General features: G+C 39.6%; 1 protein-coding gene across 4 annotated transcripts in view; it reads left to right on the top strand.

Moving 5' to 3' along the window:
• LOC114647356 (uncharacterized) overlaps nucleotides 1-18744 on the top strand; it is a 289364-nt gene extending 270620 nt beyond the window's left edge. For 3 of the 4 annotated variants that reach the window (XM_051923415.1, XM_051923418.1, XM_051923417.1), the window contains exon 15: nucleotides 18566-18744. In XM_051923415.1, the coding sequence (XP_051779375.1) occupies nucleotides 18566-18714 (149 nt within the window). In that variant the 3' untranslated portion in view covers nucleotides 18715-18744. Of the gene's footprint in view, nucleotides 1-16144; nucleotides 16228-18565 lie in introns of all 4 variants that reach the window. The other variant, XM_051923416.1, reaches the window with a different exon arrangement.
• The last annotated feature ends 1047 nt before the right edge of the window (nucleotides 18745-19791 follow it).

Here is a 19791-nt window from a genome sequence, read left to right as displayed (position 1 = left end):
AATTTCAAGATTTAATATGCACAAGGGGTAACACTGCAAAAGCAGCAAAAACCAGAAAAGACGGCTGGCAAAAAGTGGCCGACAAATTAAACGCATGTGCATCGTACTTACTGAAAGCAGCGTTTCATTTCCTATGTGTCAGATTAATTATTATTTAATATGTCATAATTCCAGATCAAACGTGAGCACAAGGTGAACACAGGAACAGGTTAAAATAAAGTACAAGAATATACTTCAAACTGGTAAATATTGGTATATAACTATTTAAACAATTGTTGACATAAAGAATCATATATAATGTAAAGAACATTAATTTTAAAGCTAATAAGGAGGCAGACAAGCATAAAACAGGTGGAGGTCCACACAGTCCAGACCTAACACCTGCAGAAGAGTTGGCTCTCCAGCAAAATGCCCATCGCCCTGTTTCTGAGGGCATTCCACGGGGAAGCTCCTCCTCAGAACCAGTGGCAGGATGCAGTGGTCACTTCATTTCAGGTAAAGGATGGTCATTGCATATATTTGTCATCGATATGTGCCATAGGTATGTTCCATATAGCCCTCTTTTTTGTTGGGTCAGTTGCAGGAAATGTCATATCCCTAGAACCTTTGTCTGACCAACGAGATATTGACAAAGGTCAAATATTTGATGAAGACACTTTGTCTGATTATTCGGATCTGCGTACAATCCAGTGCCCCAATCACATTTGGAAATCCTGGGTAATGAGAATGTTAGGCTGATTGTGAGATTCTTCATGGAACTGTGGGTGTTTTTGCCTGTGTATTACCTACCTGCAATGGCATGAAACGCCTCTTTTATTGTCTGCACACACAGGTGCCAAGGAAACACTATGAAAACCGAAGGAAATATTTCAGAGCCAAACAGACTTTACGAATTGCCTGGCAAACTGCACTTTTAGATGGATTTTCCGCATCGCCTACAGTATATAAAAAAGTGCTGTTTGTAAAAAACCTCAAATCAATGCATACTGTCTGTGTGGTTGTGAGAGCCCGACTTCACCGAGTTTGACTTTGAATATAAGGTCCTAATAAATTTTTGATGTACAATATTCCCCCTCAGCTAAAGCGGTATCTTTCGAAAAGAATTTCCTCTGGGAGCAATAAAGGATCTTGCCGATTGCGCAAACCCCTCTCTATATGAAATTCTCTTCTTATAATTTGCGTACCGATATCTATTGGTCGCTCATTCATGAACGGCGAAGTCATGACTGAATGAATTCCACGCATGGACACTGATTAAGTGTGTCAGCTAATCCTTGTTTACATCGAACAAACCTGCTCCGAGCAGGTTCGAGGATTTGGATGTGTTACTATGACAACACTTCCAGCAAGAGTTTCGAAAAACCGACAGATCCAGGATCAGGCCAAATCGTCAACAATTACATCCGGCTAAACGAGTAATCCACATATGAAAAATACCCCCGTGAAGTGAGCCAACAGATGACTAGCTAACTCTAATCTATTTCTGTCCATTCAGTTTCTTAATTAGAAGACAATTCTTGTTGTTAATTAAACTCTTTATTTACCTCCTTGGCTTGCTGGTGCTCTGATTCTGCCACAGTGGACATTTCCAGAACGGTTGATTTTCTTTTTTCTAAGAGAACCATTAGAATGTTTCATAGACCTGAGCAGATCCTTTCTTTATTTTCAGGTATTGTATGATGGACATGGGTCATGAGATGGCTCACATTGTGCCCCATTATTGTTTGACTGTTAATTAAGGGAAAATTAAACAATTAAGGGGTCTGCATCTTGAACAACAACAACATTTATTTATATAGCACATTTTCATACAAAAAGTAGCTCAAAGTGCTTTACATAATGAAGAGAAGAAAAATAAAAGACAAAATAAGAAATTAAAATAAGACAACATTAGTTAACATAGAAAGGAGTAAGGTCCGATGGCCAGGGTGGACAGAAAAAACAAAAAAAAACTCCAGAAGGCTGGAGAAAAAAATAAAATCTGTAGGGGTTCCAGGCCACGAGACCGCCCAGTCCCCTCTGGGCATTCTACCTAACATAAATGAAACAGTCCTCTTTGTAGTTCGGGTTTTTCACAGAGTCACTTGATGCCGATGGTCATACAGACTTCTGGCTTTTAATCCATCCATCATTGTTGGAACATCATGGTGCTTTGGGTAGATGGTGGTGGCACACGCCACCACCAACAGGACACCGGAAAAGGAAACAGAAGAGAGAGTAGGGTTTAGTACAGATTTTGAATGAATAGTTATTATAATGAATTGGATATACAGAGTATCAGGAATAAATTATAGTGAAGTTATGAGAAGGCCATGTTAAAATGTTGAATAGCAAGTCAATTACAAATAAGGCAAAAGAAGTTAATTAGCAGCAGAAACTGGTCACTAATTAAGAACAAAGTTAGAATGAAAACCTGCAGCCACTGCAGCCCTCCAGGATCGGAGTTTGACACCCCTGCATTAAGACAAATCATTCCCACTCCTAGCTGTCTTATTATTTCTCATTATTAGTACAGTTATTATCGACTGAATGTCAAGTCTGCAAAGATGTCAATAGAAACTCTCAATAAAAGTATGAAAAATGTATTCAATTCAGCTGGGATCTAGTCCAGGCTTGTTCCTGCTTTGTATCCACTGCATATGGAAAAAGCTCTCTGTTCATATTTATCCAGCATCTCAGAATTTCACTTAAGATCTGTCTAGGATAAGAATTTGTCCTGTTTCAGAGTAGGACATGAGAAGTATCTATGAAGCATCCCACACCCTCTCCCGACTAGGAGTACACGTTTGTGTTTGAGAATGAATAACGTCAAGATTTTGACACATTCAGCCATTAAATGGCCCTTGTGATGATGTTTTTTCGTTTTCGGATTTTAATGGTATGCCTGTATCTCAAAGATAATAATGATTATAATAATAATAATAATAATAATAATAATAATAATTGTGAATTTCCCATTGGGATTAATGAAGTATCTATCTATCTATCTATCTATCTATCTATCTATCTATCTATCTATCTATCTATCTATCTATCTATCTATCTATCTATCTATCTATCTATCTATCTATCTATCTATCTAATAGTATTCAAAGTAGTAGAAGAAGAAGAAGGAAAAAATAATGAGGTAGGATATTAGGTTAAGCAGCACATAACTGTTGCCACTTGATCACAACAATAACAAAAACAATACCGTAACCAGACTGGACTGTCACAAAATGAATGTTAAACCCAATAACACTCCTGCTTATTTAACAATGAAAGATTCACAGCCTTACCTTCAGAAAAGTCGCCTTCTCGCTGATATTGCCACAGGAAGCGCCTCATCAAATAAGAGCTATTGAAACTTGACATGGCTATAAGTCACGTTCACTCTTCTAGTGTTTCCTATCGTCTTCCATTATCACATGCCATATCTCTCTCCATGAGCCCCCTTTTATCTTAAATGAGATTTTATTTATCTAATGCCCCTAGAAAAGCTGCATGCCTTCTTGAATCTTCTCAGGGTTGTAAAGTGTAACACAAATATTACAGTGGCTCATGGAATGCAGAGCTCAACATACACAATAGGAAGACTGAGAATTAGCTGATGTTAAGAGCAGGGGTCAGTCCTGGAGTCATTGCTGGGACAACTTCGATTTTCAATATATATAAGTGATCTGGATAGGAATATAAATAACAAGCTGGTTAAACTGGCAGATGATACCAAGATAGATTGATAGGCAGGTAATATCAAATCTTTTGAATCTTTGCTGAGGGACTTGGACAGCAAACAGACTTGGGGTAGATTTGTAGATGATGAAATTTAATGTAAGAAAATGTAAAGTATTACATGTAGGAAGTAAAAATGTGAAATTTGAATACACAGTTGAACGTCTGAAAATTGAAAGTCTACCTTATGAGAAGGAGCTAGAAGTGATAGTGGACTTGATACTATCAACAGCCAGACAGTGTGCAGAAGCCATTAAGAAGGCAAACAGAATGTCAGGTTATAAATGTAGGAAGGAAAAATGTGAGGGTTGAATACACAATGGGAGGTCTGAAAATTGAAAGTACACCTCGTGAGAAGGACTTAGGAGTTCTAGTGGACTCTACACTAGCAAATGCCGGACAGAATGTGAGGTTATATCGTGCTTTGATGTGTGAAGTACAAGTCCAAGGAGGTTCTGCTGAACCTTTATAACACACTGGTGAGGCCTCATCTGGAGTCCTGTGTGCAGTTTTGGTCTCCAGGCTACAAAAAGGACATAGCAGCACTAGAAAATATCCAGAGAAGAGCAACTAGGCTGATTCCAGGGCTACAGAGGATGAGTTATGAGGAAAGATGAAAAGAGCTGAGCCTGTTCAGTTTAAGCAAAAGAAGATTAAGAGGAGATATTAAGTTTTTAAAATTATGAAGGGAATTAGTCCAGTGGATCGAGACTGTGACTTGAAAATTAGTTCATCAAGAACACGGGAACACAGCTGGAAACTTAAGGGTAAATTTCATACAAACATTTTGATGTTTTTCTTTACACAGAGAACCAAAGACATGTGGAAAAAGTGACCAAGTGGTGTGTTAGACAGTAGGACTTTAGGGACTTTTAAAACCAGATGTGATATTTTTTTAAAAGAATTAAGTGCATAGGACTGGTGAGCTTTGTTGTGCTGAATGGCCTGCTCTTGTCTAGATTGTTCTAGTGTTCTAATACCTGCTGCAATACTCTTCCAGTGTTTCCAGCTGCTTTTTCAGAGTTGCATACCATACCTCTCTCTGTAATCCCCTTTATCGTTTAAGAGATTCTATTTATCAAATGCCCTGGGAAACACTGCATACCTTCTTGAATCTTCTCAGGCTTGTAAAATATAATATGAATGTTCCAGTGGTTCATGGAATGTAGAGCTCAACATATCTATCATAAGTCGCATTCACTGTTCCAGTGTTTGCAGTCGTCTTCCCGAGATGCATGCCATATCTCCATGATCCCACCCTTATGTTCTTTCAGATTCAATTTATATAATACCTCAGATAACTCCATCTGTCTTCGTGAACCTTCTTGGGCTTGTTAAGTGCAATAAGGGGTTTCAGGGGTTCATGGAATGGAGTGCTCATCGTACCTGTGTGACATTTCGCTCTCAGTCACCCATGTATCCTGCTTATGTTCAGAGTAATATGCGGGCTACTACAGTACAGTGTGCATCCTAACAATCCGTGTCCTGATACTGTCATTTTACTTGCGATTCACTTATGTGTGCTCAAGTTAGCAATGTATCTATTAGCTATGCCCACTCAGCTCCCACTTTCTGATTAACCTTTTTCGTTTGTCTTTTTTGATTTTCACGTTCCCTTTATTTCCTGTTTTAATAATATGTTGTCAAGACCACCCCAGTAATATGTGGAAAGGATCCTTCATACTTTAGTTGACACCGCCATTGCCTGTATTTCTTTTCCAACAAACATCAAACATCACATACGCTAACACTGAGACTAGTGTTTCCAGTTCCACAGTTTTCCCACCCAATTGGGCTATTTTTGATCAATTTGATCAAAAGAGGAAAAAATGCTCTTTAATGGGTTGCGATTTTTTTGGGAGGCTACTTTTTTAAGAAAAACGCAGTAATGCCCATAATGCGTTCCGAACCTCCCACTGCAACACTTACTGAACCTTTTCATAATAAAAAAGGGTTGTATAATGTGCATAATTTACCAAAACACCAATAATTTTTCTAATGTACTAACCAAAAAGTTATAAAAAGTGCCTAGCCTACCAGAAACAACAATTTCTTACTGTACTCACCATTGAATTTGACATCTTTGGGCTGCAGGAAGGGAGGAGGAGGAGAATGAAACGGAAAGTGATTATTGTTTAGAAGAAGCCTCCTTATGCAAATCTTTTCTTTGTAAAATTGTCGAGATGGTGGATTTCGACATGCTGTACATATTAGCAAGATCTGTCACACAAACAGCACTCTCATATTTCCACACAATTTCCTTCTTCGTTTCAATTGTGATCGCTTTCTTTACCTTCGTTACCTTCTCTTCCTTCCTTAGCAATTATGTGTCTTGCTTGCCATGGTCTTAATACAGTATATATAGATAAATCACTGCACTGACCGAAATTACGTCCACAAACACATGTATCTGGGCTCCGACTGATGCTTACAAACGCTCTCGGCTGTTTGTTTACAATCGCGCAAGCAGATACACGTGACCGCATTTAGGTCATAACGCAAGATGTTGGTCGTAAATCAAGTTGTTCACATGTCAGGCCGGTTGTATATCAAGGGTCGACTATATTGTTTACCATTGTAAAATGCCTCAGGGGTCCCAGCCATATGTTATATAACCATTCTATCACTCTGAAATATCTCTGCTGGGACACCACCCAGCCCAGGTTTTGAAGGTACGTACCTAACCCTCTTGCTCTGACACTGTCCCTCACTTTCAGATGTGTCAATTTGTCTCCCTCAGGTATTGGGTTATTTATTTGGTCAAATTCACTATTTTTAAGCTTTCCTTCAGCTATAAATTTTTAACGACCTGTCAACCCTGGTAAAGATAGCCAGCCCAAGAAACAATATGACAGTGTACAGTTTCTAGCTGCCTATAAGACTTCTGGCCTTTTGTCATATCCCTGATCATTCTGCCTTTTTCCCCAGTAGACAATTCGGTGATACCACCTGGTGCCTAAGATCACTTTCATTCTTTTGTTATTCCTTCTTGGCCACCCCTGACATGTGTTGGACCCCTTGCCTTTTCACATCATTAAGAACCCTGCATTGTATATTTTCAACCTGTCTTTAAGCCTCTTTTGTGTACTTGCACCCCACTTCTGGTACAACTAGTATACATACAGAGCATACTGCCCCCTGGTAGCTAGCTACACTACAACAGGCGGAGTGGTGGCTCTGAGGCTAGGGATCTGCACTGGCAATCGGAAGGTTGCCGGTTCGAATCCCGTAAATGCCAAAAAAAAAAAAGGTACTCTGCTCTGTTGGGCACTTGAGCAAGGCCCTTAACCTGCAATTGCTGAGCACTTTGAATAGTGAGAAAAGCTCTATATAAATGCAATGAATTATTACATTGGCATATGTTTCTCTGAAGTGCACCCTTCTAGTAGCACCTGTAGCCCATTTCACCCCATCACTTATTCACGTCAGGTTCAATTTTATGGCAACTAACCCTAATTTTTTTATCTCGGGAATAAGTGAGGAATAATGAAGTTTACCTCGTATTTGAGTACAGTATACATTTCAATTATATCAATATGAAAGAGTAAAATATTTTTTAATTCTGCAAACCCCCATAATTTTTGTTAACCTTTGAACTGATCTAATTTACACAGCAGATCACATTTTTTGAATATGAATATCTCTTGCAGATGTTCAGGCCAGCATTGTGTGCACCAAGACAACGATGTCCCTGTTTGTGCTGAAGTCTTCGGCCCCAGGCCTTAATAACCAATACCTGCGACTTAATGACCCCCATTGCTCAGTGACATCAAACTCAACACATCTGATTGCAAGTGTATCTCTGAACTCCTGTGGTACTCGTTATAAGGTAAGGCCAGCAGGCTATTGTTGATGTTTTCAGAAAGGGTGTGTTAGAGGTGCTGTATAAATGAAGACATATACTGTATACATATACCAGAACAAGTGAGATTTAATGTAACTTGAAGAGAATGAGAAACCAGTGTCATGGACCTCAATTATAATGGAAGTCTGATTCTTCAGATTCTCAAGTCAGTCACAAATTCTTTTCTTGACCTTCTTCAGTTTGTTCACCAAGCTAACAGGTCAGTAGAAGATGTAGCTAGCATGGCTCTTCACTACATTTGAAGAGAACTGGAAGTTCAGCCCATCACGCCTGCCACTCCTATTTATCTGATTTCTACAAACTTCCATCAACTTTAGTTTTGAGTTTTTTAGTCACCAAAATGCTAATGTCTACCGCAATATGTGGTTTACTTATTCAAAGGTTTCAATGGTTTTGTGTAACAAAAGCCATTCTAAATTTTGTCTAGAATCTACCCTTAACAAACTTCCAATTGTGTCCCTGTGTTTCTTCTTGTAGACCACAAGTCACAGCTGGAATCCACTGCACTAACTGAATGCTTCAGACATGTCACACTGTTTTCTTAAATTTAGAAGGTTCAATCAGTGCTTGATTGCCATACCTGCACTTCTCTGATCTACTTTTATTAGTATTGTTAGTAAATTTATGCATACTGGTGCATACTGGCACTTCTCCACGCTACCTCCAAAAGATAAGCCCCTTCCACCAGAGCCATTCTTAGATTTTCGGGGATCCTTGGCAAAGGTACCTGTTGAGGCCCTGCTGTTTCTATCCGTATGAATGTATGATAATTATTTTATCCATATGAATGCACAATAATTATTGTATCCGTATAAATGCGTAATAATTAGTGATGTATAGCTTATCCTTTTATGACTATACTAGTCATTTAGCCCGTTACAATAAAGGGCGCTAGAACAGTAGTGCATAAACAGTAGTAGGAACAGTCTGTATTAAATGGCAAGGGTCTTTGACCTCATTCTTTTTGTCGGTCGTGTTTTTCTTTCTTTCAGCCTTTCTTTTGTTGATGTTTACTTGCTGAGCTGACCGTTCTTTGTGGGCTGCCGCCGTGTATTGTGTGTCTTTAATTTTCTGTGACAGTAATACTGTCTTGTACAGCTCTATTCAATAAGGGCGCACACAAAAAGGCGAGCTTCAAAAGGGTGACCTCAATTGAGCACGGCGAATAAAGGCGTTCGTAGATAATTTAGTTCAAATGGCTCTGGAATATGTGAAGAGCAACAATGGTGCAGATCTTTATTTACGCGCGCCTTTATTCGCTGCGCCCAATTGAGGTCGTCCTTTTGAGGCTCGCCTTTTTGTGCGCGCCCTTATTGAAGGATACCGTCTTGTACGTCCGCTGGCTTGTACGTCCGTAATATACCTTTAATTTTCTCTGGCGGTAATACAGGCTAGCGCGTCAGTAATATGCCTTTAATCTCCTCTGACAGTAATACTGGCTTGTATGTGGCTGAAATATGCGTCAATGTATTGTGTACCTTTAATTTCCTCTCACAGTAATACTGGGTTGTATTTCCGTAAAACGCCTCTAACTTTCTCTGACAGTAATATCGCGCATCGCACCATGCCCCGCGCATGCGCACTTCACCAAAAGACACCCACACACGGACACCTTGACGCACATAGGGATTTTATATATATACAGTAGATATTATATATATCAGATATGAGAGGAACTTGTTAAAGGAACCTACTGACTATACCTAACGTAGCATGTAAATCAAACCTGTAATGTAAAAACACCTTGTGCACTTTCATTTTTGCAAAGTCTTTGATTAAGTCTGAATAATCGAGGGAGTCGACGACTTCGTGCTCAACTGATATTAACACTAAGCCATTCAATCAATCTTGCATCATGCTTGTTCACAGGTCACTCATTATCAGTTTGAGCTTTGAAAAGCTGCGTTCAGCAGATGCAACAGTTATAGGAATTGTGATACGTAATGCAACAGAGATGTTTGGGAAAAATCTTGCAAATTGTTCTTGTATATGAATTGCAAACTTTTAAGAGCAGAAAAAGTTTGTGAAACCAAATTTGCTAAATTGCGCAATTCGGCACATAAATCGTGAGTATCAACATCGAACCCACTAATTTCATCTGTTAAGATATTGCCAAGAACGTCAAATCAGCTTTGCTCATGCTCATAATGCATCCAAAATTGTGCAGGAACCCAAAATTGTCATAATGGGTTTTCATCTGGTCAGATCGTTCAGTCAATTGACATTAGGGCTTGATCTAACAAGACATGGAAGAACTCAACGCGGAGTGTCGTCATTGTTTCCTCTCTGCTCACGCATAACCATACTGATAATTCCACCACCTGAGAAAATCTGAACATCTGAAACATGGACCTGTCATTTGTATTTGGTTACGGCTAAAAGAAAAAGTCAAGGCAGGGCCCTTCGGCAATGAAGGCCCAAGGTGGTCACCTGCTTTGCCTATGCCTAAGAATGGCCCTGCTTCCACTTTCTGATGTATTTTACTAGTTTCTGGGTATCAGCACACTTTCAGATCTCCAAAGACATCACCAACCCTCAAAGCTCCTGCTTTTCAAATTAGTTTAACAATTTACTTGCATCAGAGCAGTTCAGGAGCTTCCATGATTTCTTGAGGCGCACAACGCTGCCAGTTTCTTCCGAGCTTCCATATTTCTTCAGAGTGCTGTGAAGGTATCTTTGAGGGAGTCCTCCAGCTCTGATATGAGATCTCTAACTTTATGTATGATATATATAGCTTATGTGAAATTTACACTGTGAGGAGACATTCTTAACGAATATTCTGTAGCCGCTGATTAGGCATTTTATATGCTTCGGTGCCTACTAGATTAATTCTTTTATTAGAAAAAGCTTGGCACATAACGAACATCAAGTATTGGCTCTTCTGTATTATCTACATAATTTAGAAATGAGTTACAGAGAGACAATTATGCTTCACATGTGATTCTACTAACATGAAGTAGAAACCTTGAGAACCTTTAAGAAAAATCTGGATGAGCTATTGGGACAGCTTAGCTTTTACCTAAACAAACGGACTTGATGGACTGAATGGTCTTTCATTTGTCACATTTCTTGTTTCTTTGTGTTTCTTATATAGCTCCTCGCTGATTTTCTTGCTTTTTTGTTCTCCTCTCCATCTACCACTTCCTTGTTGTTGTTATTATTTCTTCCACCAATCAGCCCACTCAAATAATGTTGGGTAATTCTCTTTACTCTTTTAGGGAGGATGTTGACGTTTGTCGACATGTAGCTCTGAGGTCGGATGTCAACTAGACTTGACATTTGGGGCAGAGGGCAAAAAAAAAAAGCTGTAAACGTCGATAAAGCTCACTGTTATGTTATAGGTAGACCCTCTATGGACTGTTAGTCTCCTTAACTTGACGTCAAATCCCTGAATGTGTGTGAGTGGCAGAGAGTAAAGAATGTAAATAATGACATCGACATCGGGCAAGAGAGTGAAGTGAATACGCAAAGCAAATCCTCTGTGCATATTATTTATTATATAAATATGTACAATGACCTGCACAATCCTCCATGCATATTATTATTATTATTATTGTTATTATTATCGTGTATTATTTCTGAATCAGACACTGACTTATTGAACTCCGATTTTGACACAAACGATCTGGAGATCAAAAACGAAACTTAGGTCCCCAGCTGATTGTGGTGCTGGACACCTTTATGTAGCTGAAACGTTTGCCCTGGGAGGACTGTACAGACATAAATTCATGAGAGGCAAACTGGCAACTGGACTTTATCAAATGAGGCGGCATGCCAATGGGCATTACGGATTACCGGCCATTCAACTACTTCAAGCTGTTTTTAACAGTAAGTGCCTTTCAGCTTATGAGTGATGAGCCAAACAGGTATATAACAAGTGTGTGAATTTATATATTGTAGAGGCTCATGGAGCTTAGAACAGAGTGACATTTGTCATTAATAAGTATGGTATGTTGATTTAGGTGTGAAACCACTGCTTTGTGTGCTGTTTCAAAAACCGAGCTTTTTGGAAAAATATTCAGCCGAAGAACAAAAGGGAAAAAATAGCCCTAAAAGAGTTAAGATCATAGATATCCAAATTCATCAAGGAATACTATACATATTGCAAACTCCAGAGAATTACATACAAAACATTCAGCAGGCAATGCATGTTGGTGGCACCTCTGCATGTCACAGCAGCCCACGAGGAAATCAACCTAAACTACTTGCTACAAATTCAAAAAATTCTGAAAAAACAACTTGCCATTTTGAACTGTGTTCTTTTATTTAGGTGTTCTGCTTTCATAAGAACTCTTGGAAAATATTTAACTTGTACCACTTTTTTTTTTCTTTTTGTTTTGTTTTAAGGAAAATGATAGAGAGATCATCTTCGAGAATGAGATTACAGCATCTGATCATTTCAATCAAGTCATAAGCAGAAAAAACCATGTGGAGATTCCGTTCAGTTGTTCTTACCCTAAAGTAGAGACAGCATCTTCTTCCTTCTCTCCTCATAAAGCCGACTACCAGTTCTCTGAAGCCGGCTTTGGCTCCTTCACCTTAGTGTTTGAGTTTTATAAGAGCAGCGACTTCACAAGCATCATCAACCCCAGCGAGTACCCGATTAAGGTGGAACTTGGGGAGATAATGTACATGGGCATCAGTGTGGACTCACCGCTTGACAATGTCATGTTGTTTGTTCAGGACTGTAGAGCCACACCTCATGACAACCCTAGTGATCCAACCTACTATGACATCATTACAAACGGGTAAATGTCACCTTTCTCAATCTGTTCAATTTTTTGATAGACTGGTCTTAAGTTAAAAAATGCATATTCCTTAGGATGGTCTCATAATTAAATCTGCAATAATATCAGACATTGACAATTAATTAATCTCCTGCTGTGGTTTTAAGAATTTTGAACCACTACACCTTGTAAAACTCAATAAACTTGTTGACATTTAAGAGTAAGAGTAAATTGAAGGGAAGTGAAACTGACATAGAAAACAGGTGAAATAAAAAAAACAGAGTGAGCATGAAGATTTGAGGCACCCCCGTATAATTTGAGAAATAAAATAACAAAGCAATCTACATTTGTTTAGTAGTTACGTCTTTTCAGACGTGAGTCTAGCCATAGAATTCCTGCAGATGGTGGTGGAACCAGTTAAGAGGTTGGCGGGTTCAGGCAACCAGAAACTAGAAGTGATGTCATGACTTGTCTCGCTGTCGATCATCAGATCTATGGATGAAAAACACAGGACAGACACTAGGCAACAGCGCCAACCCATGGTTGGTGGTGGAATTACAGTCAAATGAGCCATTAGGTTGATTCCCAGTTACACATGTTGGACACACGATTCTTAAAAGAAAGGATAGTAAGTGTTATGACAATCACATCGCATTGTCTCCATTATGGGAGCCTTTTTTTGTGGTTACATGCCATTTTGTGGTTTATTTTATTAAATATTTTAAGTATATCATTGCACATCTGCTATTAACAGGAATTCTCCACCCAAAAGTCAGTGAGCCAGTCATTATCCAACCTGCTATATCCTAACACAGGGTCACAGGGGTCTGCTGGAGCCAATCCCAGCCAACACAGGGCACAAGGCCGGAACAAACCCCGGGCAGAGTGCCAGCCCACCACAGGGCACACACACACACACACACACCAAGCACAATTTAGGATCACCAATGCACCTAACCTGCATGTCTTTGGACTGTGGGAGGAAACCGGAGCACCCGGAGGAAACCCACGCAGATACGGGGAGAACATGCAAGCTCCACGCAGGGAGGACCCGGGAAGCGAACCCAGGTCTCCTTACTGCGAGGCAGCAGCGCTACCACTGTGCCACCATCCACCCAAAACTGATATTTTTTTTCTGTGTTGTTTACCCCATTTACTTTGTAGTGATGGCTGAGAAAAAAGTTTTATCTCATGTTTTTGTGGAGAATGGACATAAATTTTCTCAAATAACAGGAGCCAATAGTGATCATCACTGCACAACAGCAAAAGATATTAAAAACATCCATTCAAAAAATCTCATATTACTCAAGTCATACAATTCGCATGTCTTAATCATATGCTAATAGCATGTAAAACCTATGTATTTTTTGCACATATATTGTTAAAATAGATGTCCTCTGAGGATCTGCCCACGTAGTAGTGAAACAGGACAATCTTATATAAAGAAGTAAAAAGAAATGCAATTCTGGCCAAGCGGGATGTAGGTACACTCCAACGTCAAACGTTGGCACTGTATCTGATCGTGTTCAGCTCTGATGGGAGAGCATCCCCCACATGGGGAGAAGAGCACGTGGCCTTGATAGCTCTGCCAATGAGCAGCTACCCTCTAAAACACACATAGCTCTCAAAAACTTTAACCGTTACTCCTTTACAATCTGTAGATGATGATGTCTGTTGAACAAACAGGTATCACTAGCTAAGTAAAGGCAAGGCGACAACATGTGGTGAGAGGTAGAGCGACTCAAACAGACGCTGGAGCGTGAGTGAGGAGGACACCCCCCCCACCACCACCACCATTGGGCCACAGCATCTCCCTCTGATTCACACAATTAAATCGATACCGCAAGCGAACTATGAGAGAAGCTGCAAAATCAAATGGAATGTTAAGCAAATTATCGACAAAAACCTGAACTAAATCCATTAAGTAGTTCTCTTGTGAAAAGCGGACAGACATACAGACAGACAGGCATTGAATTTTAAATCTACTCTACATATAAAATCCTTAGCCTAAAAGTGCAACAATTTTATGTGACGTTTTTATGTCACGTTTTTCGTCACGCTTTAAATCAGGCTTATTTTAAAACCTACATATGTATGTTTGGTATCATTCTTTTCAGAATTTATTGAACTTTAATGTGATGTTGTTAGATTTTCAGATTCTTATTCTGTTTTTAAATTATAAACTAAAACATTTCAAGAACTCACGTCCCGTGAGACAAGACTTTGTGCCAAGAGATTTAACCACACCCAGGGCCTGAAATAAAAGACAAAGAGTAGGACAGCTGCTGTACAGGCTTTGAAATGTTCGAAGTGCCACATGAGATGCAGATCACGTGGCACAACAGCAGCAGCAAGGCAGTAGCTGATCGAGCAAAGAGGAGGTAAAAAAAGAACTACATTTCTTTCCCATTGTATCACCGTTTAAGAGAGAGTTTTGGAAGAGTGACTGCGTCTCCTTGGGGTGCGTTCAGCCCCCCTCTTCACAACACAAGCGGCAGAGGCGTGAAGTGGCTGGCACGTAGTGCAGGCCCAGGGGGTTGGTGAGTGAAGCGAGCAGAGGGGAACCTCCTAGTATAGATGGATGGATGGATGGATGGATGGATGGATGGATGGATGGACGGACGGACGGACGGACGGACGGACAGACAGATTAATTTACAAGTCCAAAGAGGTTCTGCTCAAGCTTTACAATGCACTGGTGAGGCCTCATCTGGAGTACTGTAACAGTGCTGAAAACGGTCCAGAGAAGAGCGACTAGGCTGATTCAGGGCTACAGGGGATGAGTTATGCGGAAAGATTAAAAGAGCTGAGCCTTAAGACGATTAAGAGGAGACCTGACTAAAGTTTTTAAAATGATGAAGGGAATTAGTCCAGTCGATCGAGACTGTTATTTTAAAATGAGTTCATCAAGAACACAGGGACACAGTTGGAAACTTGTGAAGGGGAAATTTCACAGTAGCATTAGGTAGTGTGTTCGACTTTAGGGGCCTTCAAAACTGAATGAATGAATTGGATCAGACTGGTGAGCTCTGTTGGGCTGAGTGGCCTTTTTGTTATCCAGATTGTTGAAATCTTCAGTGTCTTCAGTGTTGGTAATATAACACCTAATGCATACGCTTAGTGCTAATTGCCTCAGCTTGCTGTAGCCTCATATATACACCATGGAGTGGTGGCTCTGAGGCTAGGGATATGCACTGGCAATCGGAAGGGTGCCGGTTTGAATCCTGTAAATGCCAAAAGGGACTCTGCTCTGTTGGGCCCTTCAGCAAGGCCCTTAACCTGCAATTGCTGAGCGCTTTGAGTAGTAAGAAAAGCGCTATATAAATGCAAAGAATTATTATTACTTCATACTTCTTCCAATTTGTTAACTTGGTGCTGCCTTGCCGGCTCTTTGAGCTTCATGCTGTAGGCTCGTACTTCCATGTGTAGATGTTTAAATATAAGATTCTTTTCCAGTTAAGGTTATGTCCCATACTATTAGGTCTGAAATACTTACCTATTTTGCTCTTTTTTTCCAAATATGAGACAACTGATTCTCATGTCAAATTCTGACCTTCCAGGTGTGTTCGGGATGACACGACAATCATCTTCCCCAGCAACCACAAAGAGTTCAGATTTGGAATGGCGGCCTTCAGTTTTATCGGGGATTACAGCCAGGTTAGTGATGAGCAGACACAACAGAATATTCAGTTGAAATGTGACCACTTATACTCATTGCAAATTGATTATATATATGATTGTTCTTCCATTTTAAGGTATACATGACCTGTAAGGTCATTCTGTGTTTTGCTGGAAGTCCTGGAACTCGATGCTCTCAGGGCTGTGTATCTACTATGCCCAGATACAAGAGATCATTAGCTTCAGAAAGTCAGGAGCACTTCATCTCTCAGGGACCACTCTACCTTTCAAAAAAGAACAATAATCGTAAGTTTGAATTTCCTACTCTTTCCTACTCTGATTTCCACCTATTTAAACATGGCAAGCTAAAATAATAACATGTGCAAAGAAAATGTGCAAATCCAACTCAATTAACATACACAAAACTCATCAACAAAAAGCAAACCTGTGGACTAAAGTAACAAGTGACACGGGTTTTGGTGCCACCTGGAGAAGTTATAAAAGAAGAACATGGATGGGAGGAGAGCATGTTGAAAGAAAAGGTATCTTTAACAGGATCCATGGTAGGCGACACAAGCCACTGAGGTGAATACAAAGGGGCTTGTTCAGCGGTGAATGGAGGTTTGATGGTCATCAGGTGGTGTAGGTGACAGAAAGGAAATCTCTCTGTAAAGTTATTGAGAGAGATGCTGAAGACTGATTTTTTATTTTTTGGAGGTGTTTCTTAAACCTTGTCACGGCACGGTTAGATCTTGCAGCTTTTTCTTTGAACAGAAATATTATAACGTTAAAACATTACAACAGTCTAGAGAAGAACAGACCATTTAGCGCAACAAAGCTCATCATTCGTACTCAATGTCAATGTCAATTTATTTATAGAGCACATTTAAAACAACATCAGTAATGCTGTATCCAAGGCGCTTTACATTAAAACAGGCTTCTTCTTCTTCTTTCGGCTGATCCCAATATGTGTTTCCACAGCGGATCATCTTTTTCCATCTCTTCCTGTCCTCGTCATCTTGCTCTGTCACCCCCATCACCTGCATGTCCTCTCTCACCACATCCATAAACCTTCTCTTATGCCTTCCTCTTCTCCTCTTACCTGGCAGCTCTATCCTTAGCACCCTTCTCTCATTATACTCAACATCTCTTCTCTGCACATGTTCAAACCAACACAATCTCGCCTCTCTGACTTTGTCTCCCAACCGTCCCACCTGAGCTGACCCTCTGATGTCCTCATTTCTAATCATGTCCATCCTCGTCACCCCCAATGCAAATTTTAACATCTTTAACTCTGCCACCTCCAGCTCTGTCTCCTGCTTTCTGGTCAGTGCCATCGTCTCCAATCCATATAACATAGCTGGTCTCACTACCGTCCTGTAGACCTTCCCTTTCACTCTTGCTGATACCCGTCTGTCACAAATCACTCCTGACACTCTTCTCCACCCATTCCACCCTGCCTGCACTCTCTTTTTCACTTCTCTTCCACAATCCCCATTACTCTGTACTGTTGATGATCCCAAATATTTAAACTCATCCACCTTTTCCAACTCTACTCCCTCATCCTCACCATTCCACTGACCTCTCTCTCATTTACACACATGTATTCTTTGTTGTTCGTACTGACCTTCATTCTTCTCCTCTCCTCTCATATCTCCACCTCTCCAGGGTCTCCTCAACCTGCTCCCTACTCAAACTACACAACATCATCAGCAAACATCATAGTCCATAAGGACTCCTGACTAATGTCCGTAAACCTGTCCATCACCATTGCAAATAAGAAAAAAAAAAAATACTGTATAGATAAGTACAGTTAATAAAAATGTATATTGTCCAGATATTTTAAAATGAACTTATTGGGAGTACAATGGGAGAACAAATTGAATTGCCTGATAGCAGTGAGAACAAAAGACCATCACGTCACCTCTTAGTACACCATAGTGGAAAGAACCTTTGCAAAAAAAAGTGAGAGCGCCTCCTGAGAGGGATTTTTCATAAAGGCATCCAATTTTGCCATCACCCTCTATTCCAAAAACAGCTTCCAATGTGTCCAGGGTTCGCTTGCTTTCTTGATAAGCTTTGTTCAGGCATTGTGTGTCTTATTAGACTCAACTAAAACAAAATACGACCAACAGTGAATTAAAGTAAAGGAAAGAAGATCACTTAGAGTAGGGAAGCCATCCGTATTCGTGAAGATCGCTGAAAGCTAGAGAACAGAAATGAGTCTTCAATCTTGTTTTAAACAGTTCAATTGAAGGTGACTCCTTAATGTAATGAGGTAAAGAATTCCACTTGTACATACACACTGGGCTTTATCACAAATCTCTTTTCATAACAAATATATGGCAGCTTACATATAGCTGCGTCTTTTACCAAAATTTTATAGCCCTGAAAATTATACATATCCTTTATCACTGTACATATATATACAGTAAACAAGTCTACCTCATTGTCTTCATTACTTTTCTCTTCCTTCCTTTATCTTCCTCTATAATTTTCAAATGCAGATGGAATCTGAACACCATGACCACTTCTCATTGCCATAGCCTACAGCACATGTATTTATTTAAATATGTCCATACCAGTGTGGTTATTTCATTTCAGCAATTAATTCTTCTCTTTCTTTCCTTTTATTTCTTTACAGAGGTCAGTCTGAATCCAAACACCCTTGTCATTGTGATGGGCTTCATTGCAGCTGTGGCCACTGTGGCCTCTGTGGTCGGGGTTGTGATTTATAAGATAAAAATGTCAAAGGTGGTCCGATACGAACGTCTTCCTCCTTCAGAGCTCTGAGCATCTTTAGAATGAGTTGTCACCACAGTGGATTTGGGCAAAAAGAGGAGAAATTACTGGGAGGAGGTCGTAACTGCGTTTCTGAAATATAGATGTTGACCTGATATATGGTGGTGAGAATCAGACTCTGATTGCGGCAGCTTTGAAAGCCACAGTTAGATTACTTTTGTTTATTTTTTGCTGTAAAATCTACAGGAGTCCATTCAAAGAGAGTGAAATATTGAGAGCAAGTGCTCCACTTTCAAAACCTAATATGTCATTAAACTGGAAATTTAAGGAGCGATAAATTCATCAGTTTCAAGATTCATCCCTCCCATTATAATGTTTGGTGTTTAAATTGTTTCAATGCATTAGAAGAAAATTAGAGTAGGTTGTGGTCAGAAGAGAAGAAGAGCAAAGTTGTTAACAGATGTGGAGCTGACTGACCCTTTGAGAACTTTTACTTTTCAGTTGCTTTGACTCTAACAGTCCAACCTTATTCCTGCATCTCGGGTGTCTGCAATTTCTGAAAAAAATTCTAGCTTAAGAAAATGTTTACTGCTCTGAATTAAAATGTGATTAAAAATATATTTTCAAAATGTCTGTTGTTGTAGAGATGTGTGTTCGATGTTCTTCTTCATCTTTTAAAACAATTCTGCTTGTTTGCATTACTCTTGATTATATGAGAAACAACAATACTGTAGCTGCTGGAATATAAGGTGTTATCAGGCACGGGTAAAGAATTCTCAAAGCCCAAAAGTTTGTTTTAAAAGTATTTAGTGAAAGTTAAAGGCAAATAATCCATACAAGAATAAAAGGAAAAATAGTTACATAAGAATAAAAGGCAAATAAAAAAAGGGTAAAATGTATCTTCTATAAACTTAGCTTTTCTTGAATTTTAGTTATTTCACTACTTAAAGATTCTTAATTTCTTCTTCTGTACGCCTTAGCGTACGGTACGGTACTTAAGTAAACAAGTTTTCTTTATGCGTTATTTCTGACATTCAAAGAGCCCGTAGGCCATCAAGCACAGTCACGTGCATAAGCACGAACACGAGCGCAAGTATGGTCACGATTAAAAACCGTATGCCTATACAC

The sequence above is a fragment of the Erpetoichthys calabaricus genome, chromosome 2 (genome assembly GCF_900747795.2).
Source record: "Erpetoichthys calabaricus chromosome 2, fErpCal1.3, whole genome shotgun sequence".
Lineage (NCBI taxonomy): Eukaryota > Metazoa > Chordata > Cladistia > Polypteriformes > Polypteridae > Erpetoichthys > Erpetoichthys calabaricus.
This window is presented reverse-complemented; position numbering and strand designations above follow the sequence as displayed.